Genomic DNA, 22,927 nt, shown 5'->3' with positions numbered 1-22,927 from the left:
TCTGTGGGGTTCTCAAAACTTTAAGTTGTAGTTGTATGTTGGTCGCTACCTTTTAATAAGCAAATTTAAGGACTCTTGAGCTGAAATGTTTACTGTGCATTTGGATGAAACGACAACCAGCCACTGTTAAGATTAACTTTTAAAAGCAAACAAAGGCTGTCATTTTGAAAGAGTCATTAATACCATCTAAAAGGTCTTTGAGAAGCAGTGCAACGAGCGTAAGGTTATACTGCCTGATTTTTGCTTTGCTAGGTATCTATGGATCCGCATGCAGCAGGTGAAGGAGCAGATAGCTGAGCTTTCCAGGAAGCAGGCTTGTCGTCCTCATGAGCCCCAGTATGGTCAGTTGTACCAGGAGCTCCAGCACTACCTGTGCAGCATTGGTCAGACATCAGCCATACAGGACCTGCTGTCCCAACTGCTCAATACCCTGGAGAGCTCCTCCTCTTCAAAATCCAAGTCAGCAGTCCAGGCCCTCCTGAAGGAGGAGGCTGTTTGGCAGAACTCCCAGAAGCGTTTCTGCCAGAGGTTGCTGGAGGACTATCCCCTTTATCCTGATGTTGTTGGGCCAGTGAGGACGGGTATCCTTCAGCTCCGGTACGGTATGAGGCTGGTAGCCTCCCAGGTGGCTGCGTTGCTAACTCCTGTACCTGGTTTGCCAAGGCTGGTGTCTTGCCTTCTGGCTTTCCCATTCCTGTCCCCAAGCCTGCCGTCGTACCTGGTCCGGGCAGACTTTCTGTGTTCCAGGATTTGTATGGACACTCTGCGCAGCCTGGTGAAACTTCTGCCCCAGCAGGACACTGCATGTGTGATCCCTCAGTCCTGCACTCTGCTACTCAGTGCTCTGCTTTATGTCCAGTGTCACACCTTGTCAACGGGAGAGTTCAGCCACAAGGCACGCAGCATCTTCAGACACATCTGTCAGGTCAGGATTTTAAGATGTTTTCAGTGGGAGAGATGTCATCCTAATGACTTTAAATAAATATAAATAGTTTTCTGTTCCAAACTGTTAAATCCTGCAAAATCTGCTCTTCCTGTGCTCCTTCTATTGTCATTCTTTACAGGCTTTGGTGAATGAGTGGGATGAGCGAGAGAGGCGAAGGAAAGAGCATGAAGAAATGGAGGCCAGTCTTTACCGCAGCCGTAGCCGACTGCACGGCTCAGGACTGACTGAGGATGAACAGGAGGAGCGAGACTTCAGACGACAGTTTCCTCAGTTCAACAAGGTACCGCAGTACAGCTGTTGTATACCAAATAATGATCCATCCATTCTCTGATTATTCGATCCTAATGTTAACCATCATATCTCATATTGGATCATATGGTGACGATCTAGTACAATCATTTTTATATTTTAAGGCCAAATGAAATAAAATCTGTTTGTATGTGGAAAGCATGAATATCCACTTGAAGCTCAATTTCTGTCGATATTGAATCCAGGACTTTGCAGACATCGTGTCTGAGCCAAGTTTAGAAGGAGCAGCTGACACAAGTCTAGAAGGGCTCGAAGACAAAACCCACGAAGACTCTTTTGAGATGAAGGCGCTCTCTCCCGCTACCCTGAATACAGTGATCCAGATTCATCAGCGCCTGTGTCTGGGATATGCTCAGTCGCTTTGGTACAAGAGCACAGCACCAGCCAATCACAGTAAAGAACACATCAAAGCCCTGCTTTCGTCTTATCAGATTGCTTCTCCAGTGATGTCACACTTCTATCACCTCATTGGTTAGTAACTTTGCCTGTATGCATCCTTTTCTTGTAACAAAGTTCCAGTGTACTTGTATAAACCTCTGTTTTCCCCTTCAGACTCTGACCTGGACCAGCAGCTGACAGGCAGTGAACTGCTGCTCTCTACCATCCTCCAGAACACTGTGCAGGGCTCTGGTGGCGCCGAGGGTCTGACCATCACCCCTGACGGACCCTATGACTTCTACCAGCACCCTAACATGAGCGAGGCCTCTCTCTGTCTCCCTGTGTTGGAACAGTTGAGTGTGGCAGTGAAGCAGAGACTAGAGGACTGGCCTGGACACCCTGCCCTCGTACAGGTAAGTTTGCCATAAGTGGTTTCGATGCAGCATTTTTGCATAATTGTGATTCAAATAAATACGCATTCATTAATTCACCTTTCACAGGGACGGTGTAAGGAATCCCAACAGTTACACTTTGTTCTGTTGTTTCTGACATATATTTCTATGTGTGTGTGTGGTGTTTTCAGCTGAATGTGGTGATGGAGAGAATCAAGGCTTTCAATCTGGCCAGCCCGGTGGCTAAGTTCCTGAACGGTCTAGAGATCCTGCTCAGCAAAGCGCAGGTGACTTCTGTCAGGAAGAGATCTCCTGAATCACACACCCTCAGTAGCAAGAAGTGTTGATTTTCTGTAAAAGAAATGAGTGACAGTGTGCCTCATGCACAAATCTCTGCATAAACTCATGCATGAGTCTGTTACTGAGTCTGTTTGTCCAAATATGTTTGTGCATCACATTTCATGATTATTAAAAGATGAGACTTTGACGGGTTATTGTCGTCACCTGGCTTTCATTTGTAACTTTACACAGTTACTCCTTTTTTTTTTTTCTTTTTTTTTTTTAAACGTATAGCAGTAATTTTGCTACGTAATTTAGTAAACGAGGCCCATCAATAGCAGACACTGGGTCATCCAAATGAGCTTATTGTACAGGGCTCATCTATTTCTGTTTTCTTTGATTTTCCTTGCTCCCCTCATTAGGACTGGGAGAATAACGCCAGCCGTTCAGTGTCTCTGCGGAAGGAACTGGAACCCGTCACACAGCTCATTATTCAGTGGCGCAAGCTGGAGCTCAAGTAAGACGAAGATGAATAAATCCAGTCACTTGTTACTTTGGATATCGACCAATCAATAACTAGCTCATAACCACTGTGTTTTAGCTGTGATAAGGAGCCTTTTAAATCTTGTTTTTGTGTTGTAGTTGTTGGTCGCGCAGTCTTGACAATGCAATGAAGCGTCACACGGAGAAGTCCACCAAACACTGGTTCTCTGTCTACCAGCTGCTGGAGCGATACCTAGAGGAACAGAGGACGGAGTCTTGTACAGGTACGAGCCAACAAATCTGTGTGTGGTCTTATTTTAATTAATTAAAAATTAATAAAATAAAATAAATCTTCTGGGGGGGTGAATATCAGATTAAAGGTGTAAATTTTATCAGCTGAAGGGAAGCGAGGGTCTATCTCTGCTTCTCAGTGTCTGTATTTCGGTGAGATGCAAACTGCAGAAAATGCTGGTGCATTTAACCCTAAAACTTTCAAATTTAAAGCACAAGGAAATAAAGGATACCAAGAGATATTTATTTTTGTCTTCCTTTTTCCTTGTTCCTTCCTCTCCAGCTGAAGAGGTAGAACACCTTTCCCTGTCTTCAGTGTCCTCCACCCTTCAGGCCTTTCTGGAGGGCTCCACCCTTGGGGAGTTCCACACTCGTCTGAACATGCTGCTCACGTTCCACTGCCACCTCCTGCTGGTCCCCCCGCAGCCCGGGCAAGGTCAGCCATCACTGCTGTTTCCTGTACACTACATATTCAGACCTGCTTACTGGACCAGCACTGAAACAGTCTTTTGCTGAAATTGTGAAATCACAAATTTCACATCACCGTGGAGTTTGTTTTTATCTCAGGTGTCATTTAACACATACTTCAGTTTATTCTCACACAGAACTGCTTGCTTTTACAGAGCCTTTGTCCAGTCTTCTCTGGAACCTGTACAAATACTACAATCAGTTTTCTCAAGGCATTCAAACCAAAATCACTCAACACAGGCAGACCATTGAGAAGGACCTCAAGGTATATCCTTATAAATCCTAGCAAACCCTTATTCAAACCTGCCTCTGAACATCACTGCAAAGTCTTCTATCATTGTCTTACATATGAATTTGTATTCTTAGGACTTTGTCAAGATCTGCAAATGGAATGATGTCAATTTTTGGTCCATCAAACAGTCAGTGGAGAAAACCCATCGGTATGTGACCTGCGTTTGTTTTACAGTTAGCTTCCAGGTTCAGGTGTCTAATTTCAGTTTCATTTTTACTGTTTAAATAATAGCTTCGTTTTTTGTTTTTTTTAAATATATATAGTAATAAGATATATAGTAAGAAGTGAAGATTTGTTATAGAAGGCAAATTCCAAGAAGTTGGAAGGTTCAGTATTCCAGTAGACACAACAATGTGAATTGATTCGTGTGGACATCCTAAATCAGTATGAACCAGTGTCACCTCATCTGGCTGTTAAGCAGTGTTATCTAGATTAATAAAACTAAACACATTTAATACATATTTTTTATTACAATTTACTAAGTTTTTTTTAAAGTGCAAAGTGCAAATGTTAGTGGGGGGGTTTTTATTTGGTTGACTAAAATGTTTGTTGCACCAGATTTTACTTTTAGTTTTAGTTGACCATAATGATCTTGACCTGTAGCAAGTCAAGATAGTTGAGCCTCGGCCAAGTATAACAATATATAAATGACTCCTTTAATGGTAATCGCCTTGTGATTTTCAGCACACTCTTCAAGTTTATCAAGCAGTTTGAAGAGGCTTTGAACGGTCCCAGTATTCCTGCTCTAGTGGAGCATGGAAGCGGCGCGAGCTTGGACAGTGTGGACGCTAACCCACAGGAAATGCCCATCCACCGAGTTCACCAGTTGCTAAAGAGCACCCTGCCTTTAAAGAGCAGGATTCTGCAGGTACAGATCTCACAGAACACACAATATCTTTCATTTTCTCTTTCGACATTTTTTTTTAATCACTGAACTTTGTTTTTGTATTTTAGACTGATGGAGAAGAAGAAGAAGAAGAGTTCAAAGCTTCTTCTCTACAAAGATCTCTGCCTGTACTGTCCAGGAAGATGAAGAAGATGTGCATCCAGCTGCTGAAGAAAAACCCTGTCCCTGAGCTGGCTGAAGACTTGGACTGCTTCACTGGTGAGAAAGCTACTGTTGGACAGTTAAAATCACGGTTGAAATAATTCAGTGATGTTGTTGGACTCGACACTGTCCTGTGACTGTCCTGACATTGGAGTATAGATTACTGAAGTCTACCACTGCAGACTACAACTGCAGTCATGTAAGGACTCTATGAAGTCCTATGAAAAACTACAAAAAGTACATCTAACAGTTGAACAAATTGTAGAAACACCTTAAGCAGCAAGAACCTTGATGAGTAGCCATTTTCAGTGTGACTACTATTCTCTCAAAATGTTGTGGAGGAATTTTGGCGCAGTTCATTAAGGTTTGTGGGTTTATTTATGCACAGCTCTCTTAAGGATTAAAGTCTGGATTTTTAACTAAACCAACCTTCAATCATTATTCTGTAGATTGGTGCTGTACTTGGACTCACTGTTATGTTGCATGGCTCAGATACGTTTGGTTTTCACCAAACATGGTTTGGCAACTTTGCAGAGATGAGCCGTGCTTACATGTTATTTCTTACAAACAACTTATACGATTCCCTTCTTGATTTTTATTTTTATTTTTTAATTTTTTATATTGTTTGCTTGTTTTGTTTTGGGGTTTTTTTGTAGGCACTTTTATACTCTAATAGTGTCTTCAGTTCAGTGTCTTGCCTTGTCTGACATGACGACTGGAGCAACCGCAAACCTTCCGATTAGTACATTAGCTCTGCTTTCTGAGTTACAGCCACCACATTGACCTCGGGATCTTAGGATGTTGTTTTCTGGAAAAAATATGACATTGCGTTAACATACACCTGAATATTCTTGTAAATACCTGAGCTCTTCACATGTTACATATTTTTGTTATGTTACAGCCTTATTCCAAAACGGATTAAATTCATTATTCACCTCAAAAATTCTGTACACAATACCCCATAATGACAAAGTGGGAAAAAATTAGCTTGAAATTAGTGAGGATGAAAGATCAGAAGTACATCAGGAAGATGGTCACAACTGATCATGTTCTTAGCGAATACCTCAGGCAGCAGAAGAGGAGGAGCAGTTAGGAACCATCATGGAAGGTCAGGCTTCTGCACCGCATGCACCACCATTAGAATAGAAAGGCTAGAATGAACTTTGCTAAAAAAACAAAAAAAACATCTAAAAAAGCTACCACAGTTCTGGAAAAACATTGATTGGACAGATGAAACTAAGATCAACATCTACCAGAATGATGGCAAGAAAAATGTATGGAGAAGGCATGGAGCAGCTCATGATCCAAAGCACACCACATCATCTGTAAGACACGGCAGAGACAGTGTGATGGTTTGGACGTGCATGGCTGCCAGTGACACTGGAACACCGGTGTTTATTGATGATGTGACAGAAGAAGCCCAACAAATGCTGAGGCGTTCAGACATACTGTCTGCTCAAATCCAGCTAAATCACTGTGTGTGAACTTTTATTTATATAAAATTAAAGAAAAATCTACTTATACATTTTTTTTTTTTCTTTTCTTTCAGGCGAGGTCATCAGCAACTTGCGGGACCTGCAGGGCCTCACAATAAACACATCAGCAGATAAAGACAAGCAGAAAGCTGAGATAAAGCACATCCTACAGCAGAAACAGAGAGCATTGTCTGACCTGTTCAAGATGCTCACAGAAATCGGTCGGTGCCCCACACTGACTTACATTTTCAATTAACTTGTATACTTTTTTAAAATTGTATTTTTTTTATTTTTTTTTTTTAATAATAATTTTTTTTCTGTATGATTGGTTTTTAAGGTCTGTCGTACCGCAAAGGCCTAATATGGAACAGGACAGCAAAGGCAGAGAAGGCTCTGTACATGCAGCCGCTGGAGATGACCACCGCTCTCTCAGCTGTCAAGACTCAGGAGAATGCAGAGAGCATGTAATTAGAACTTATTCACAGAGGCCTTGTTCTGAATCAGTGTCTCGTGCGCTGCATGGGGGTTCTGTCTTTCTGTCGTGCAACAGTGCTTTTATTTTGAAGTTATTAAAACAAACACAGAAGTAAGCCACATTGAAATGTCTCAAGGCTCTTATATGGGCCTTGAGACATTTTAATATTTCAGTAGTTACATGAACATTAAACTAATTACACTCCAACACTCAAGAACAGATGTAATCGTGAAGTGTATGGATGGATTCTATCAAACAAGCAACACAGGTAACTAGCTATTGCTTTACAGTACAGGTGGCCAGTGACTTAAACATACTGCACAAGGAAGAGATTTAAAGAGCTTGAAAGGCCAACTACAGCGTCGCCTGTAATTGTGTGGACATGCTCTGGGTTTGCAGTGAGACACTGTTTTCTCTTCATTCTTATTGTAGGTTGTTTGCTGAGTTGCTGACAGCATGGGATGGGTGTCAGAAGTACTTCTACCAGTCTTGGGCCAGGAACACTGCCCTGCAGACTGCTTTGCAGCACGCTGCCAAGGTGCGACATGCACACTAGTGTTCCACACTACAACAACTTACACTTGTACCAATGAACTAGATGAAAATCAAGCATCACAATGAGGAACTTAAAGTTTAGCATGTGTTATCTTCATTGTGATGCATGTGTGTCAATGTTTGCTGTAGGAGCTGGGTCTGGGGAATGTAGAGCGATGCAGAGGTTTCTCCTCTCACCTCTTCAAGCTGCTCCTCAAACAGAGGCGACGACTGGCCAAACTCACTGAACAATGGGTCCATCTCAGGTCAGTACGCTAGTATGACATTATATGTCAAAGTGTAGGTTTGCTTTTAGAAGTAAAGGCTGCTGTGGCACAGGTGCATCACAGCCTATTCAGTCAGAACATCATTACTGTTTATTTTTAGATTTATGTATTATATCAATCTAAAAAAAAAAAAAGATGTTGCCATGGAAACTTTGCAGCATCTAACCTAATTGTCATCACTTCAAACAGGAGGCTTACTGACAGTGTCCAGGGCATCAAGGCCCACCTACAAAGCCAGAGTGAGGAGCAAGGCTGCACCCTCCCACCCCAAGCCTCTCTCCAGGACTGGGTGAAGAGGGGCCAAGCGCTCACAGCCCAGTGTAATACCCTTTTTCAGCAGCTGGCCTGGTTGCTGCACTGCTGCCCCGAAGACCTTCAGAAGGAAGAGGTGAGCAGCTGCAAGCAGCACACCCTGAGGTGTCCATCCCCACTGGCAGCGCAGCGACAACCCCCTGGCTGCTTGATGAGGAGGGGGGACGCTGCATGGTGCCAACTACATCAGCGTGTCACTACAATGCTGGAGCAGACGCAGAGCCTGAAGGTGGAGCTGGACTGTGCGGCACAGCAAATCTCTGATGGTGTTCTTCACACATGGTAAAATGTTATTGTCTGACGTTTTTCAAGTCTAACATTACAGCAACAAATACGAAACAGTTGCAACAGCACTGCTGTTTCCCACAGGAACTACTTTACTGAATGCTGTTCGGTCTTCAACCGTCTGGGAGCTATAGGGGCTCAGATGCCCATTGTGGAGCAGGTCTTCACCTCAGATGTGTGTGTCGGCACTCCAGACAGCCAACCAACTGTAATCCAGAGTCTCCAGTATGTGAGAGGACAGGTGGAGGCCACCGTCACAGAGTTCACCACGTGGAGGATCCACGTGCTCTCCCTGGGACACGATGACACAGGTCAAAGCACTGAGCAGCTACACAAATAACGAACAGTGTTTCAGATAGGTCAGCAGTTCATGTTTTATTTTATTTCCCTTACAGATCACCTGCACACCTTCTCTACGGAGTTCTCTGCTGAGCTTGAGGCAAACATCAACACATTGTTGTGTTCTGTCCAGACACTTGTGAAGAAAAGGGAGAGAGTGCAACAAAGGGAGCAGCATGGAGACACCAAGAGAGGTCAGAAGGTTGCATTCAAACCAGCAGTGGTAACCTAGGACCTGTTAAAATGTTGGATCGCTAGTCAGAAAGCATTATATTAGTTTAATGTTTGACCCTAGAAGTAATGGGGTGCCTAACTGGATACTTACCTTAGATGTCATTATCTTGGCCTCATGTGATATAATAGTTGAGCAATGTGAGAATGAATACAAGTTTGTTTGTATTTGTTTTCAAATGTATTTTTTAGTGGACACTTGCTTGGAATAATATAAACATGTTTATGCACATTTTTCAATATGATGGGGCAGAGGAAGAAGCGGATTTAGTTTTTTATTCTAACTGTTTTTAATTTATCCTGAGAATAAAATCCTTAGTAGGTCTTACAACCATGCCATTGGCATATGGCTGTTTCCAGCCAGTTCAAGTGTATATACAGTGTTCATAATGCAATGATGGTTACCTTTTGCGTTTATGTATTATCTCAGAGGGTGCCAAAGAGGACAAGGAGGAGCCTCTGGAGGACCTGCTAAAGCCTGGTCACCTGACTCGCCTGCTGGAGGAGGAACTGGAGGCTGAGGTGGAGGCTCTGCGTGTGGGAGATGTTAGTTCTGGGCTGGAGAGGCTTCTGTCCCACCTGAAGACACACAGGGACTCCTCTCAGCCACCACACTTCCAGGTACCAAGAACATCTGGAGCTGTTCAGAGATGTGCTTTCAAAGTATAAATTCATTATAGATTAAATGAATTAAATATTAACCTGTGAATGGAAGTTTGAGTGCACTCAAATCTGTTTACGTGCAATGAAAGAGCTTTTTTATCTTCAGAATCTCTTCACGGCGTTAACACATTTCTGCTGACTTTTAGGAGGTAAACAGGGCGTGCAGGATGCTGGTTCGTCTGGAGCCTCTACTAGGAATTTACTCTGACCTTGTATGCTACTACCTGGCTGTGTCACTGGGAGCACATAGAAGCACAGGCAAACTTCTGTCTGTACTGGCCAGCATCTTCACTGAGCTCGCTCAGAAGGTACTGACATGGTCCTATTTAAGAAATAAAATTACACTGACGGCATTATTAACTAAGTAGTTGATGTGGTGTCCCCTCAGGGTTTCTGCCTGCCTCAGGAGCTTATGGCTGGAGATGGAGAAGGAGCAGAACAGTTTCACGATTATGAAGGTGGTGGTATAGGAGAGGGAAAGGGCACGAAAGATGTCAGCGACAAGATCGAGAATGAAGATCAGGTGATGAAAATACTGGCATCTAAGTAGTGTGAGCTGTATGACTGTTTACTTTGACTCAAGTCTTCCTGCCCTTTGCTTCCTTCAGCTGGAGGACACCTTCAAGGACGGGGAAGAAAAGACTGAACAGCACGAGAAAGAGGACATTAAGTCAGAAGACAACGCTGTTGAGATGTCAGAGGACTTTGATGGCCAGATGTGCGACGCTGATGAGAAAGAACCAGGTCAGTTAAGCTGAAAAGCAGAGGTATCACAAGCTGGTTCTATGTTGTGTGTGTGTTTCATGAATTAAGAGATAATTAGTAAGCCATGATCGGATTTTTCTTTGCATTTCTTTGCTTGATTTGAAGGTGACGACGAGGAATCAGATAAAGAGGATGATGAAGAACTGGACAAAAAAATGGGTGACCTGGGTGAAGGCCAGACAGATACACTGGATGAAAAAATGTGGGGAGATGATGATGATGAGGAGGAGGAGGAAGGGAGTGACAAGGAGGAGGAGTCTGGTCAGGGCATGGATCAGGTATCTCCACAACATTAACACAATTTAAAAAGTACATACGAGAGAGCAGTTTGCATCTGATCTTAAACCATCATTTATATAAAGCAGCCACCAGAAAGTTTTCTCTGTGTAACATCATTCACCATGAAAACTGGATTTTTTTTCAGGGTGAGTCCGAGTTGGTTGCCAAAGATGACAACCTGGATGCAGCAGACCCCAAAAAAGATCACAAGAACCAGAACAAAGACCAACAGATAGACGAAGAGGAAAAAGACATGATCAATGAACAAGGAGATGAGGTTTTTCTTCTCACCTAACTCCCATGATTTCCACTTTAATACATGTCAAAAGTAAAATCAGTAGTAGCTAACAAACAGTCGTTAGAGCTTTGAACTTCAAAGGTCGGTGTGAGCGAAGAACAGGATTTGCATGGATGGACAAGTGTGTCATGCTCTGTGGTCTCTGTTATTTGTCCCAGAGAGAGTTTGATGAAAATGAAGTAGACCCCTACCACGGTCAACAAGACAAGAGACCTGAACCTGAGGCGATGGATCTGCCTGAGGAACTCGATCTGGACCAGGGTGACAAGGAAGGAGATGATGATGATGATGGAGATGAGGGTGAAGGTGAAACCTGCTGCTTAAATTATAGCTTTACTAACACAGTAGAGAAACACGCATGCATTATTATCAGTGATGTCTTATGTGATACTCAATCTGGCTTTAGACTGGGTCATTGTAACCAAGTAAGTGTATTTGTAAAGAGCTTTTCACAGACATAAAAGCCACAAATTGCTGAAAATGAATGATTCAATTTTTTTCCTTTTTCAGAGGAAAATCCATTTAATATCGATGACAGAGGGATGGAAGCAGATCAGGATGAGGAGGAGGATGGTGAGAAAGATGGAGGAGAAAACGAGCAAGGAGCAGAGGAGCTGGGCAAGGACCAAAATGGAGAAGAAAACGACGGGGAGCCTGAAACTGCAGAGGAGAAGGAGGGAGGAGAGGAAGCAGAAAAGGATGATTCGGCTGATAAAGATGAAGAAGAGAAGGACGAGGAAAGGGAGCGGGAGTCTGGAAGAGACGAGGACACTAAGACTTCATCAAATGAAAAAGGGCATGAACCAAAGGTGTGCATGTTCACAAATAAGTGCACTGATGCATGGCGTGAGCAACGGTATTGACTGATGTGACTTTTTTTTAATGCGTATATAGGAGGAGGAAGAAGGTGGCGGTGAAGATGAGGAGCTGCCCGAGTGCGCTGAGAGGAAATGGCACGACACGGACGGTCAGACAGGAGAGGACAACATTCAGAGCGACACTGCTGTGGAGCTGGCAGGAGAAGCCTCGGAGAGAGACGAGGCCAAAGAGGTAACATTCAAATCTATACTGTGCTCCAGATACTTCGTACATTGTGTGGGCTCGAAGTGACTCTGATTGATTTTGAAGTGATTCACCACCACAGCGGAGTCTCCTGTGATCGGGAGCATATTTGATGGTCGCGTATGTGACTGAATATCCTGATGCTGCTGTTCCTTAGCAGCGTCATAAAGAACATTCACAAACATTCACTGAACAGATAGTTGGAAACTCGTATGCTACGCTCTGGTAAGCCCGATACATTTGCCGTGTGGAGGATAAATGGCTAGGTGGAATTCTGATTCTCAAAGGTCGATTACAATAGCCTATGTGAGTTGAGTGACAGAGCGCTTTGTGTGTGACATTTCTGAATGTGTACTTTTTTCCTTCAACACACAAAGAATACAGAATAGGACAGAGTGTGACGATCTGTCTTTCTTCAGAATGAGAAAGTAGGAGGAGTGAAAGCACTGGTGAGACTCCTCCTCTTTCTGATTGGTTGTTTGTGTGACAGAGAAGCTGTTACACAAACAAGTTGTCCACCTTTGAAGGGCCTTCTTGTGTGTCACAGTGCAGCTTGAGAACCACACACAGATGCTGACGTATTGTATTTTATAATACGTTCTGTGTGGAGCACAAGTTTTTCTTTTGTTACCCCAAAACACATCAGTGTCTGGGGATTCTTGGTAGTATTTGGAGAGTCTTGTCTCTCTGATCTAGAGGAGAGGGGGACTGAGAGAGGCCTGATGAGCTGGGAACCTCAGGAGCCTCTGAACCATGAGGTAGGAGAGAGAGCTGACACGGAGTACTGGAGGCATGCTAGGCTGAACACTTCTTTTTTTCTTTCCCTGGGATGTGACAGCTCGTTCTTTGCAACAGTCACTGCAAAGGCCTTGGGTTTTCTACCTCAACTTGCCTGGCAGACTGTGGACCTGGTCCTTGTCTTGTCTGTATTTTGGTCTCACACACACTGCCTGACCTCACAGCAGCTGCTGCCGCTGCAAAGTCCGCTCCTGGCACCTGGTGGGGTTGTGGGTAAGAACATTTTGAAAGCTTCTCCCTCTCCATGGCTGGGCCGAAGAGATCCAAATTTCTTTCTAGATATAGAATGTAGATCCTAGATGTAAAGTTTTACTTGCACTTGTGGAAAACATGATTAACTGCTAATGGTTTCAGACATTGTCCTCAAGGTGTATAGACAAAAAAGTGTCACTGTTTTGTACAGCGATTTACAGTAAATGATGGCATCCAAAAAAAATTGCTTGGTTACTTTCACAGAGCGGTGAAGCCCTCCACACCAAACTTTAGCTGGGTTTGGTTTTTGTATACATGTATAAAATATGTCTGCCATGATTCTTGTATTCTATATTTATGCTATTATGGTTTTACAGGAGCATGGCAGTGGAGCAGCTGACGCCAGCCAGTCTGAGGGCCACCAGTCAAAGCTGACAGCAACAATTGCTTCACACAGACAAACTCAGAGTCAGACTCAGGTGTGGCAAAATTCTCTGCCTCACCGCTGCTGTTCAGTGTCCCTTTATTCCTCTTAATTACTGTTTCATGTTTCTCTTTCCAGAGCTTGAAGAGGAAACCTGGTCAAGCAGATAGCGAACGCTCTATAGGCGACTACAACAAGCCAGTCAACAAGCGCCTGCGCACAGTCGAAAGAAGCAAAGAGAGCCTCGAGAACAACAGGCAGAGCGACACCCAGCAGGTGTCAGACCTGTACGAGCACATTAAGCATGGAGACCCAAACTACGACACTCAGACATATGGTAGGTGATCACCTGGAAGCTGAGTCTGTGATGGTTTAGCTGGAGTTTAAACTAAGCTTTTCAAAGCAAGTACATAACTGTTGTTTGTTGGTGTGACTGCATCTAGATGTGGCCAGTGCAGAGCAGGAGAGCACAGCAGGGCCTCGGGGCCAGGATGAAGATGACAAAGAAGAGGATTTGTCCATGGAGACGGAGGACCAGGAGGTTGATCTCCAAGCGGCTGAGGTCCAGGAGCTGAAGCCTGAACAGCTGGACTCCTCCAAGGCCTCCCAGACAGGTGTCAAATTCTCTTCTTCTCCTGCTCGTTTTTTTTTTTCATTTCAACAATTTTTAAACTTCTCAGTTGTGAAGCATCTCCTGACTAATGTTGCTGTTGTGCAGGTCTAGACCCTGGAGAGATGGAGGTGCAGAGGCAGGGAGAGGAGCAGGAGGACGAGAGGTGGAAAGAAAAACAACAAGCCGAAGAAGAAGAGCGAGCAGGCAGAAGCACAGACTCTACAATTCATATTGTTCCTGAGCTGCTTCTGGACTCTGCGCAGGTAGACAGTACGCTCTGTCTAAGAAGTTGCTGTCAAGTGTTGTAGAAGTGAAGTCCCTAAACATATTTGAAATTATTGTTAATTATTGATTATTGTTACATATAACTGAGTAATGTGGACAAATAGATGATTTACAGTGATGTAAATAAGTGTAGGCCACATTACAGTCGTGATTTTCGTACACTGACCGCAAAAAAAGGGTTAATTACATTTTAAAAAGTGATAAAGCCTTCAGTTCCACATCAGTTCATATCAGTGTAATGTAACACACATGAAGATAAGTCTATATGTGCGCTTTTGTGCCAGGAGAAAGCACAGAAGAGAGACCCAGAAGAGACAAGGAGGGAGATGGAGCTGCAGCTGGAGGCCTGGCACAAACTGGCCCCAGGGACTCAGGAGGAGGTGAGGGTGACCCCGGAGACTCAACTAAACATGTTCAACTGTGGCTGTCACGTAGGAGAGTGTGACTTGCACTGCTGTTCTTCAGTTACTGCCTGTAACTGAAGAAGAGACTCGAGGACTTTTGTCTTTTATACATTTTTGTGGCATTTGTTGAAGCATACTGCAGATTAAAATATGGTTAAATAAAGGAAATCTGAATAAAAATGCTGTCTTTGTGAACATAACGAGGATTATCGGCTCATGTGAAAGTTGGGAATATATTTGATGTATTTTCTAAAACACAAAGCTTCACTCAGGAGATGGCGGAATAGTTATGTGTCCCATTTGTGTTTATATAAGAAAAAACGAAGCAGCTCAGAGTGACGGCTTAGAGAAAAACATGTGGCTCTTTTCTGTCAGTAACTGCAACTGTCACTGTGTTTCAGGAGGCTGCAGCGGCTTCCATGTGGCATCAGTACCAAACTCTGACCTCGGCTCTCTCTCAGCAGCTGTGCGAGCAGCTCCGTCTCATCTTGGAGCCCACACAGGCCGCCAAACTAAAGTCAGTAAAGCACACAGGAAATCTTGATTCTCTCTGCTGTGGTGAAACTGGCCCACTGTTAATGTGAGCTGATGCTGTGTGTGTGTGCATCATCTGTATCTTTGTGTCTTTATATGTGCTTGTCCTCAGGGGTGATTACCGAACAGGAAAGCGTCTGAACATGAGGAAGGTGATCCCTTATATCGCCAGTCAGTTCCGCAAAGACAAGATCTGGCTAAGGCGGACGAAGCCCAGCAAGAGAGAGTACCAGATCTGCCTGGCTGTGGACGACTCATCCAGCATGGTGGACAACCACTCTAAACAGGTTCGAGGCTCCAGTTACAATCAGATGGCTGGTGATAAATGCAAGAAACGATCAGTAATAGTAACGGTGTATTTAGTGCTTATTATTAACTGATGTTGTTTTTGGGTTTTTTTTAATGTGTCATTTCCCTATAATGCCCAACTTCCAATATCTCTAGTCTTAAGTTTGAATTGATTAAAAATTGCATGTGTGCTTGTGTGTCTGCGTTCATGCACAGCTGGCATTTGAATCCCTGGCAGTGATTATCAATGCCCTCACTCTGCTGGAGGTGGGCCAGGTGTCTGTCTGTAGGTAAGAGCTTCATCTTTCTGTATGTTGTGATTTGTTTTTAATAGCTCTGTGACATGATCTAAAACAAAAAACCCAAACCAGTGTGAATATGGTTTTATGTACTGTACAGTTGTGATGTCATCATTAAAATAAATAAACTTTTGCTCTTGTATGCAGCTTTGGGGAGCAGGTGCAGCTGCTGCATCCCTTCCAGCATCAGTTTAATGACGAGTCTGGGGCTCGGATTCTCAGGCTCTGTCAGTTCCAGCAGAAGAAGACCAGAATAGCACAGGTGGGAATCCTCCTCCTCCTCCAGCTGTTATTTGAATCATCACACAGAAGAACAAATAATGATACTTTAAAAATCTTGCTTATATGAGGAAAGTAAGACACAGTAATGCAATATGATAACAGAAAGCTTCAGAGAGCCACTTCATCTAACAATAAATAGAATGGTACAGATTTCAGGTCAGTTAAATTGTTTTATTTATACAGCACCAAATCACAACAACAGTCGCCTCAAGGCGCTTTATATTGTTAGGTAGACCCTACAATAATACATACAGAGAAAAACTTGACAATCGTATGACCCTCTATGAGCAAGCACTTTGGCGACAGTGGGAAGGAAAAACTCCCTTTTAAGAGGAAGAAACCTCCGGCAAAACCAGGCTCAGGGAGGGGCGGGGCCATCTGCTGCGACCGGTTGGGGTGAGAGGTGGAAGACAGGATAAAGACATGCTGTGGAAGAGAGCCAGAGATTAATCACATGAGCAAGCACTTGGCAGAAGTGGGAAAGGAAAACTTCCTTTTAACAGGAAGAAACCTCTGGCACAACCAGGCTCAGAGAGAAGTCTGCTGTGACCGACACGCTGTGGAGGAGAGCCATGCAGAGATGAATAATAACGAATGAATAAATGCAAAGTGCTGTATAAACACATGGAGAGTGAAGAAGACCCCAGCAGCCTAACTGAGGGAAGGTTCAGAGTCACCAGGAAAAGTCCAAAAAAATGCATGTTAGGTTCATTTGTTATTCTAAATTGGAAATGGTTGTGAAGTAAATAAAGTGTACTGAAGAAAGTGCGGTTAAATGTGTCTTGTAGCCCAACGCACTTTAAGTGGTCAGTCTGGCCTTGTACCTCAAAAGCTCTATAATCTAAATGTCAGTCCAGTCCAGCGGTTTATGAGGCAAACTCACAAAAGGAAACAAGAAAGGCTGGTTTCTTTAAGAGCAAAAATATGAAATATATTGGACAGAACTGATTGTACTGTGGAAAATTCTCTCTATATTAGAGTGACTAGAAGTATTTTTTTTTTTTTCCTGCTTGCCTGCATTTTGGTGTAAATATCAGAGGAAACTTCTTTAGCCAAGGCTAACATTTTCATTCGGAGCGGCATGATCTCGAAGCAGCAGCTCTTCCCATGGGCGTGGTGCTGATCTAGAAAAAGAATCACAAAGTAAAATGGCTCTGAATTACAGTCATATACAGCTGGGATGATAGAAATGTAATATTTATTTACAGGCATATAAATATTATGTTTGCATTGTATTACTGTTGACTAGTACAAAGTCAGCAACTTGCCTTCAGTGAGCTATTAAAATGTATGTGTGATCACTGGCACGCCGCTGAGCGCAGCTCTGAATGTGCTCATACTGTAGCTTCTGCTTAAACACGATGACACGTGGCGATCATGTTGCTCTGCTGTTGCGTTCATTCTCTCTGTCTGTCATTTGCAGTTTTTGGAGACCTCGGTTAATATGTTTCTGGCAGCACGGCAGCAGATTCCAGGATCTATGAACTCAGGTGACTCCTCACTCTGCTCCTCAGCTTACTGGACCTCACACTAGATCAAACACCTGAGAAAACAAAGAGGTTGCAGACATTATGCAGATTGGAATATATAATGAACCCTAACAGTCATGCGATTGTCACATGAATGTGACACGTGAAGTGTTTATATTGTAGGAGTATGTATGTAACCAAATGTGTTAAATGTTTTATGGTTCTTTTTTTTTTTTCAACCATGACTACCCAAACATTTCGCTTGGGTACTTAAAAAGTGTTGATTATCAATTTCCATGCCTAATGCACCTAACAGCCAGCTGCATTTACTGTGTATGAGTGCTTGAAAACAAATGTTCTACTCTCCTGCTGAGTAGGTGTGATCCAGTTCAGTCAGGTTCTCTGAGATTCAGCCAATTAGAAGAGCAATAGGAAGTAGTTTACCCTCTTAGTTCAGTATTTAGATGCTCTGTTGCAGGCTTAAAGCATTATTATGTGCAGGACTGTGGCCTCTGTGGAGAACGTCCCATGAGTGTGCAGCTGTCATAAAATACTCATTGTAGTCCTAGATGAGCAGCACTTTTTAAATAAACATTCTTGAGGTTTTCATGTGGAGCCTCTGATTACACGTGACCAACAATTACTCTTTCCCCCCCTTTTAAAGCTGAAATTTTGATCATCATTATATTATATTAACCAGTGGTACCCAGAGAAAACTAACTTCTACATAAGGATAGACTCATTCAGAGAAGCTGAACTAAGGAGGAATTTCTGTCAATGAAGAAGAAAGTCTGATAGACAGATGCTGTTTGTTCTCTTTAGACAAAGAGGTGGAATTTGTCATATTCATGAACTAAAGAGGAGCCAGTTGCTCATCCATACTCACCAGATGTCCAGTCTTAAACTGATCTGTGATATCCCTCCATAGAGACAGCCCAGCTGCTTGTGATCGTGTCTGATGGTCGGGGGCTCTTCCTGGAGGGAAAGGAGCGGGTAATGGCCGCTGTGCGTGCAGCACGCAGCGCCGGTATCTTCATCATCTTCATGGTGCTGGACAACCCAAACTCCCGGGTACGAGAACAGAATGTGATTGTTGGGTATTTTCCAAAGTTTAAGTCTCAAATCGTAACTAAACCTCGATGCTGTGCTGCAGGATTCCATTCTAGACATCAAGGTGCCCATCTTCAAAGGGCCAGGGGAGCTGCCAGAGATCCACTCCTACATGGATGAGTTTCCCTTTCCCTTCTACGTGATCCTGCGAGACATCAACGCCTTGCCGGCAACGCTCAGCGACGCACTCAGGCAGTGGTTTGAACTTGTCACTGTGGCTGAGCAGTAGGCCGATGAGGAGCCATCTTTTTACAGGAAAGAGGGAAATGGGCAGCAGCCACCGCAAAATGCCAGTCTGCTGCTTGCCTGTCAGAGATCAGAGACTGAGCTGTAAATGTGCCTTTATTTTCTTATTATTACTGTAGGAGTTGGATAGCAAGTGTTGCTGTTTTGTCTGCATCAGGGGAATTTGGTGTCTTTTGTAATGTAACGAAGGATTGCTTTAACTTGCACGTCTGAAATTAAATAACAGAAACAAAAATGTGATTTCCATGTGCGTGAAACACCATAGTTAAGCATCAGTAAATACCTCTGCCCCTGTATGATAGCCCTGTTTTACATTTGTTTGAATGTTTAGTCAGTGTTATGAAGATCAAAGAATTATCTTCACCCTGAGCACAACAGCAGGACTGAGCTTTGTATAAGTCTAAACTGAACAGTAGCATGCTGTAGCTGATACTGAAGGAACTCAAATATGTGCCTTGGAAAGAACAGCACTGCATCTCATGTCACACCTCAAGTAGCAGGTGACAGATCAGGATTTTTACTAGTTCGTTTCAGTCATGTACTGTGAAGCACAGCAGCTGCAGAGTCTGCTTTTTATAAAGGCCTCTGGGAGAACCCATCTTTGTGCTTTAGAAACACTTCAGCTGTGTTCATCTTCCCTTTGTAGTGTGACACAGCTGACTGTCTGTGGAAACGTGTTCATGATGTGTACTGAAATGTGTGTTCTTTAATGTGGACATACATGTAGACATATTTAACGAGTTAATTGCATCTGTCTATTAAATCATGACATGAACAAAATTCCACTGTCTGTGACTCACTTGTTTTAACAGCCACAAAGAAGAGAGCCACTCAAACCTTGTACCTTGTTTTAACAGAGATGCAGCAGTCAAGGAATCCTGAGCTATGGGAGAATTCCACAAATCAAAGATGATGGAAGACTGTTGATTTTATACGTGGAGCAGAGTTCTTCAAAAAAGAAAAATACCTAAATAAGTTGTTTTAAGATTGCTATCATGGCCCATGTCACTCCTACTATATTGACGTGAAGAAGTACAATGCAATTTGGCCCTTGAAGTTACATTTTTCTTTTAGGGAGGATTTGTTTGTTGTTGAGTGCAATATTAAAATAAGTTCTTTAAAAAGCAAAAATTATTTAACGTGAAGGCAATATGAGCAGAGCGTACAAACAAGCTGAGGGAACAAGTAGAACAAGGTGTTGACACATTTCTGGGAAACCTCACAAAAATGGTACAAGCAAAACTGTCAAGAGCATCTCTGCACTGAGTAATGCACACCATCTTTTGCATTACTTTTTGCCTTCCTTAAGTACTGTTTAGAAGTCTGGGGAAATGCATACTTCAACCTTTATGTAAACTTCAGAAATGAACAATTGAAATAATGAAGCAGGATTTACAGCCCACACACTAACACTATTTTTGTAGTCAAAAATCTTGAAATCTTAAATTTAAGAACAGTTAATGTGTTAAACAGTGAATCTTAAAATTAATCTTAAAATATAAAGCACACAAATTACGTATAATGACAGTAAAGTAATATTTTGCCAGGAAACTAAGGACAGATAATCTGATGACATTTCGTAATTCCATTTATTGAGTAAAACTGTGGATGGACCCGTTCAACCATTATTCAGTTTAAAAAAAAAAAAACTGGAACGTGCTTTTGGAAGAACGTGAAATTGATGACTAGTAGTACGTGTAATTATTATATATTTCTACATATTTTCCTTTTTTCCTCTCTCTGTAGGGCAAGTGGGGGTAAGGATAAACATAGTAAATCGATTGTGTGTGTGTATTAATTTGTTTGCAACTCCGAAATAAAGGGTCACCATCAAATGCCGCAAAAATAAAACTTAGCACTTTCTGTCGGTACTGGTTCTTGTTATGTCCTCCGCTCCACCAGGGGGCGAGAAACAGTGAGGCGCTATTAGCATCATCACAACATCCGCCTGTGAAAGTGCCGAGTAAATATGACCGTTTCACGGTTGCCGTCTGCTGCGCTTTCTTTAAAGCAGGTAAATATATATATATATATGTAATATAAAATATCTGCAGCAGTGGGAGGTGTAAAATCTAAAAAAGTTCAGTAGCTAACAGGCTAGCTTCATTAGTTCTCTGTACCCTAATACTAGCTAGTCCCAATGCAAACACGATGAAGAGCACAACACCGGCGTCATGTTCTGGCCCAAAGTTTTCAGGGTACCACGGCAAAAACTATAGCATAGTGTGGCATCAGTGGCCTTTTCTGAAGAGTCGTACAAAAATAACCCCAGTTCTTAGTGTTTTGTTTAGTTATTTCCTTCTTGAAGAAAATGTTATTGAACTTTGGAATAAACACACACAAACGTGTGTAAGGTAAAATTCAACAAAACGTCACAAGTATCAGACACTGGGCAGACCATTAAGGAATACACACATTGTCAAAACAAATGGAACAAGTAGATGGTAAGATATTTTTATGAGAAAGATCTGACCAATAATATGAGAGCACAAAGTCATGTATCTAAATTAGACCAAATGTTGAGATTATATAATCTTCTTAGTTAAAATAGTATTTAGGAGTTCTGTAAAAACACAATGTAGAAATGAAAATATTTACTCAATAGAAAATCACAAATGTCCTCTTCTTTCTATGTGTCACAGAACACCATCTTTAAAATTTGGTGGTTACTTAATGCAGGGATGTTGTTTTTAAGTATGTTGTTTCATACTTAGGTTAGAAGAGTCTCTAAGGAATCTGTGCATATCATCCGAGCAATACTGCATGTTTTTATTTAAGTTTCAAACGTTATTAACAGTGGCAATTAAAAGCATTAAACCAGATTTGGCCTTAGCACAACTGCATATATTAAACTGTGTGCCCTAATAGCATACGTTTGGCTAAGTTTTTACACAGGCAGAAGGTGTTGGGGATCTACAGAAACATGCTGAGGACCATACGACGGGTGCCAGATGAGGCAGATAGGAAGTTCTTGAGAGACTGGGCCAGAGATGAATTCCATAGGAACAAAAATGTCACACATGAGGTACACAGTTTGTTTTTTTCAGTTTTATTTTACCAGGTCCACTAAAAGTCATTGTGTCATCAGATCAGAAGTTAGATATAGGTAAAAGAAAATAAACAGTGAGCAGCATCAGAGTTTTTCCCCTCTTGGACTAAATGTTCAAACTTTGTGTCTTTAATGTGCCTGTCTGGTCAGTTCAGGATGCAATCCGTATGATGATCACACAAGCTTCCAATCACCTGGAGGAGCTGCAGAAGTCTCTGGCGTTGGCCCACAGTTAAGGACTGCAAGCTGCCAGAGTTCCTGTTTTGTACTCTATTTAACTGGTTTTCAGTGAGGAATAATATTTGGTGTGGGAATGTGGGAATCGAGGCCACCTGAGAGTCTGAACCCATCTGCCACGTGTGTATATTGGCACTGTTTATACTGTACATGTGTTAAATAAAGAATAATGTATGAAATGACAAACACCCTGATCCTTTTTTAATGCATTTTTTCTGGTATCAGATAGAGTAACATCAACTGTAGTGATACAGCAAAAAGTAATACTGCAACATGACAACGTGTCCTGACGGGGACACTCACACTGATGTGGGGTTTTGTCTGGATTACTGTAGGGTCTTTACCTTACAAAGACACAACTGTTAATGTGATTTGGTGGTATAGAAAAACATGATACTCCTGGATTTTACCACAAAGAGCAAGCATGTATTGCTTTGCCTCTTTCCTTACAGTATACACTCATACACAGGAACCCAGGAGAGGACAGTCTTAAAGATGGTTTTGGATTTTTTTTTCAAGGTCAACTAATATCTTTAAAGATTTTAATGTTCCAAAAGATGTAAACATCTGCAGACCAGAGAACCTCTCAAAATCAGAGACCCTGGATTTTCTGTACCACAAAGTTGGTTCGCTTCTTATTGGGGTAAGTCACCATGATAATTTGAGCTATGTCCCTAACCTGCTCTGGAGCAGATTAGTGTCACAGAACCTGTTCTGAATCTGCACTCTAGTAGAGAGTACCTATGCATGTTAGTGGGGTTAGTGTAACTGGTGATTCTGAATTTCCTAAAGCTGGGATAGGACTA

At 42.5% G+C, this 22,927-nt stretch overlaps 2 protein-coding genes across 3 annotated transcripts in view; both read left to right on the top strand.

Moving 5' to 3' along the window:
* The window catches only part of mdn1 (midasin AAA ATPase 1), a 51,868-nt gene extending 32,253 nt beyond the window's left edge, over nt 1–19,615 (top strand). The window contains exons 63-102 of one of the 2 annotated variants that reach the window (XM_019345728.2): nt 253–925; nt 1,065–1,226; nt 1,441–1,726; nt 1,808–2,046; nt 2,217–2,312; nt 2,727–2,821; nt 2,947–3,071; nt 3,362–3,514; nt 3,702–3,811; nt 3,913–3,986; nt 4,523–4,706; nt 4,793–4,943; nt 6,436–6,582; nt 6,699–6,825; nt 7,269–7,374; nt 7,521–7,636; nt 7,847–8,251; nt 8,339–8,565; nt 8,650–8,787; nt 9,255–9,445; nt 9,634–9,795; nt 9,876–10,010; nt 10,096–10,231; nt 10,358–10,530; nt 10,677–10,808; nt 10,988–11,135; nt 11,340–11,638; nt 11,724–11,879; nt 13,259–13,360; nt 13,444–13,642; nt 13,749–13,919; nt 14,024–14,181; nt 14,491–14,583; nt 15,009–15,124; nt 15,254–15,428; nt 15,646–15,719; nt 15,876–15,990; nt 17,434–17,500; nt 18,408–18,550; nt 18,633–19,615. In XM_019345728.2, the coding sequence (XP_019201273.1) occupies nt 253–925; nt 1,065–1,226; nt 1,441–1,726; nt 1,808–2,046; nt 2,217–2,312; nt 2,727–2,821; nt 2,947–3,071; nt 3,362–3,514; nt 3,702–3,811; nt 3,913–3,986; nt 4,523–4,706; nt 4,793–4,943; nt 6,436–6,582; nt 6,699–6,825; nt 7,269–7,374; nt 7,521–7,636; nt 7,847–8,251; nt 8,339–8,565; nt 8,650–8,787; nt 9,255–9,445; nt 9,634–9,795; nt 9,876–10,010; nt 10,096–10,231; nt 10,358–10,530; nt 10,677–10,808; nt 10,988–11,135; nt 11,340–11,638; nt 11,724–11,879; nt 13,259–13,360; nt 13,444–13,642; nt 13,749–13,919; nt 14,024–14,181; nt 14,491–14,583; nt 15,009–15,124; nt 15,254–15,428; nt 15,646–15,719; nt 15,876–15,990; nt 17,434–17,500; nt 18,408–18,550; nt 18,633–18,818 (6,745 nt within the window). In that variant the 3' untranslated portion in view covers nt 18,819–19,615. Of the gene's footprint in view, nt 1–252; nt 926–1,064; nt 1,227–1,440; nt 1,727–1,807; nt 2,047–2,216; nt 2,313–2,726; nt 2,822–2,946; nt 3,072–3,361; nt 3,515–3,701; nt 3,812–3,912; nt 3,987–4,522; nt 4,707–4,792; nt 4,944–6,435; nt 6,583–6,698; nt 6,826–7,268; nt 7,375–7,520; nt 7,637–7,846; nt 8,252–8,338; nt 8,566–8,649; nt 8,788–9,254; nt 9,446–9,633; nt 9,796–9,875; nt 10,011–10,095; nt 10,232–10,357; nt 10,531–10,676; nt 10,809–10,987; nt 11,136–11,339; nt 11,639–11,723; nt 11,880–13,258; nt 13,361–13,443; nt 13,643–13,748; nt 13,920–14,023; nt 14,182–14,487; nt 14,584–15,008; nt 15,125–15,253; nt 15,429–15,645; nt 15,720–15,875; nt 15,991–17,433; nt 17,501–18,407; nt 18,551–18,632 lie in introns of both variants that reach the window. The other variant, XM_019345727.2, reaches the window with a different exon arrangement.
* A 1,076-nt stretch (nt 19,616–20,691) lies between these two features.
* On the top strand, nt 20,692–22,307 carry lyrm2 (LYR motif containing 2). Its single transcript, XM_003456035.5, has 3 exons — nt 20,692–20,849; nt 21,720–21,860; nt 22,040–22,307. The coding sequence occupies exons 1-3, from the start codon at nt 20,805–20,807 to the stop codon at nt 22,118–22,120; spliced, it is 267 nt and encodes an 88-aa protein (XP_003456083.1). The 5' UTR covers nt 20,692–20,804; the 3' UTR covers nt 22,121–22,307.
* Nucleotides 22,308–22,927: the final 620 nt, after the last annotated feature.

The sequence above is a fragment of the Oreochromis niloticus genome, linkage group LG15 (assembly GCF_001858045.2).
Source record: "Oreochromis niloticus isolate F11D_XX linkage group LG15, O_niloticus_UMD_NMBU, whole genome shotgun sequence".
NCBI lineage: Eukaryota > Metazoa > Chordata > Actinopteri > Cichliformes > Cichlidae > Oreochromis > Oreochromis niloticus.
This window is presented reverse-complemented; position numbering and strand designations above follow the sequence as displayed.

Bases quoted from the DNA above. Each gene is read 5' to 3' on its own strand.
- lyrm2 (XM_003456035.5), top strand. From the start codon at position 20,805: ATGACCGTTTCACGGTTGCCGTCTGCTGCGCTTTCTTTAAAGCAG. The intron at 20,850-21,719 runs GTAAATATATAT...CGTTTGGCTAAG, and splicing joins CTGCGCTTTCTTTAAAGCAG to TTTTTACACAGGCAGAAGGT. The intron at 21,861-22,039 runs GTACACAGTTTG...TGGTCAGTTCAG, and splicing joins ACAAAAATGTCACACATGAG to GATGCAATCCGTATGATGAT.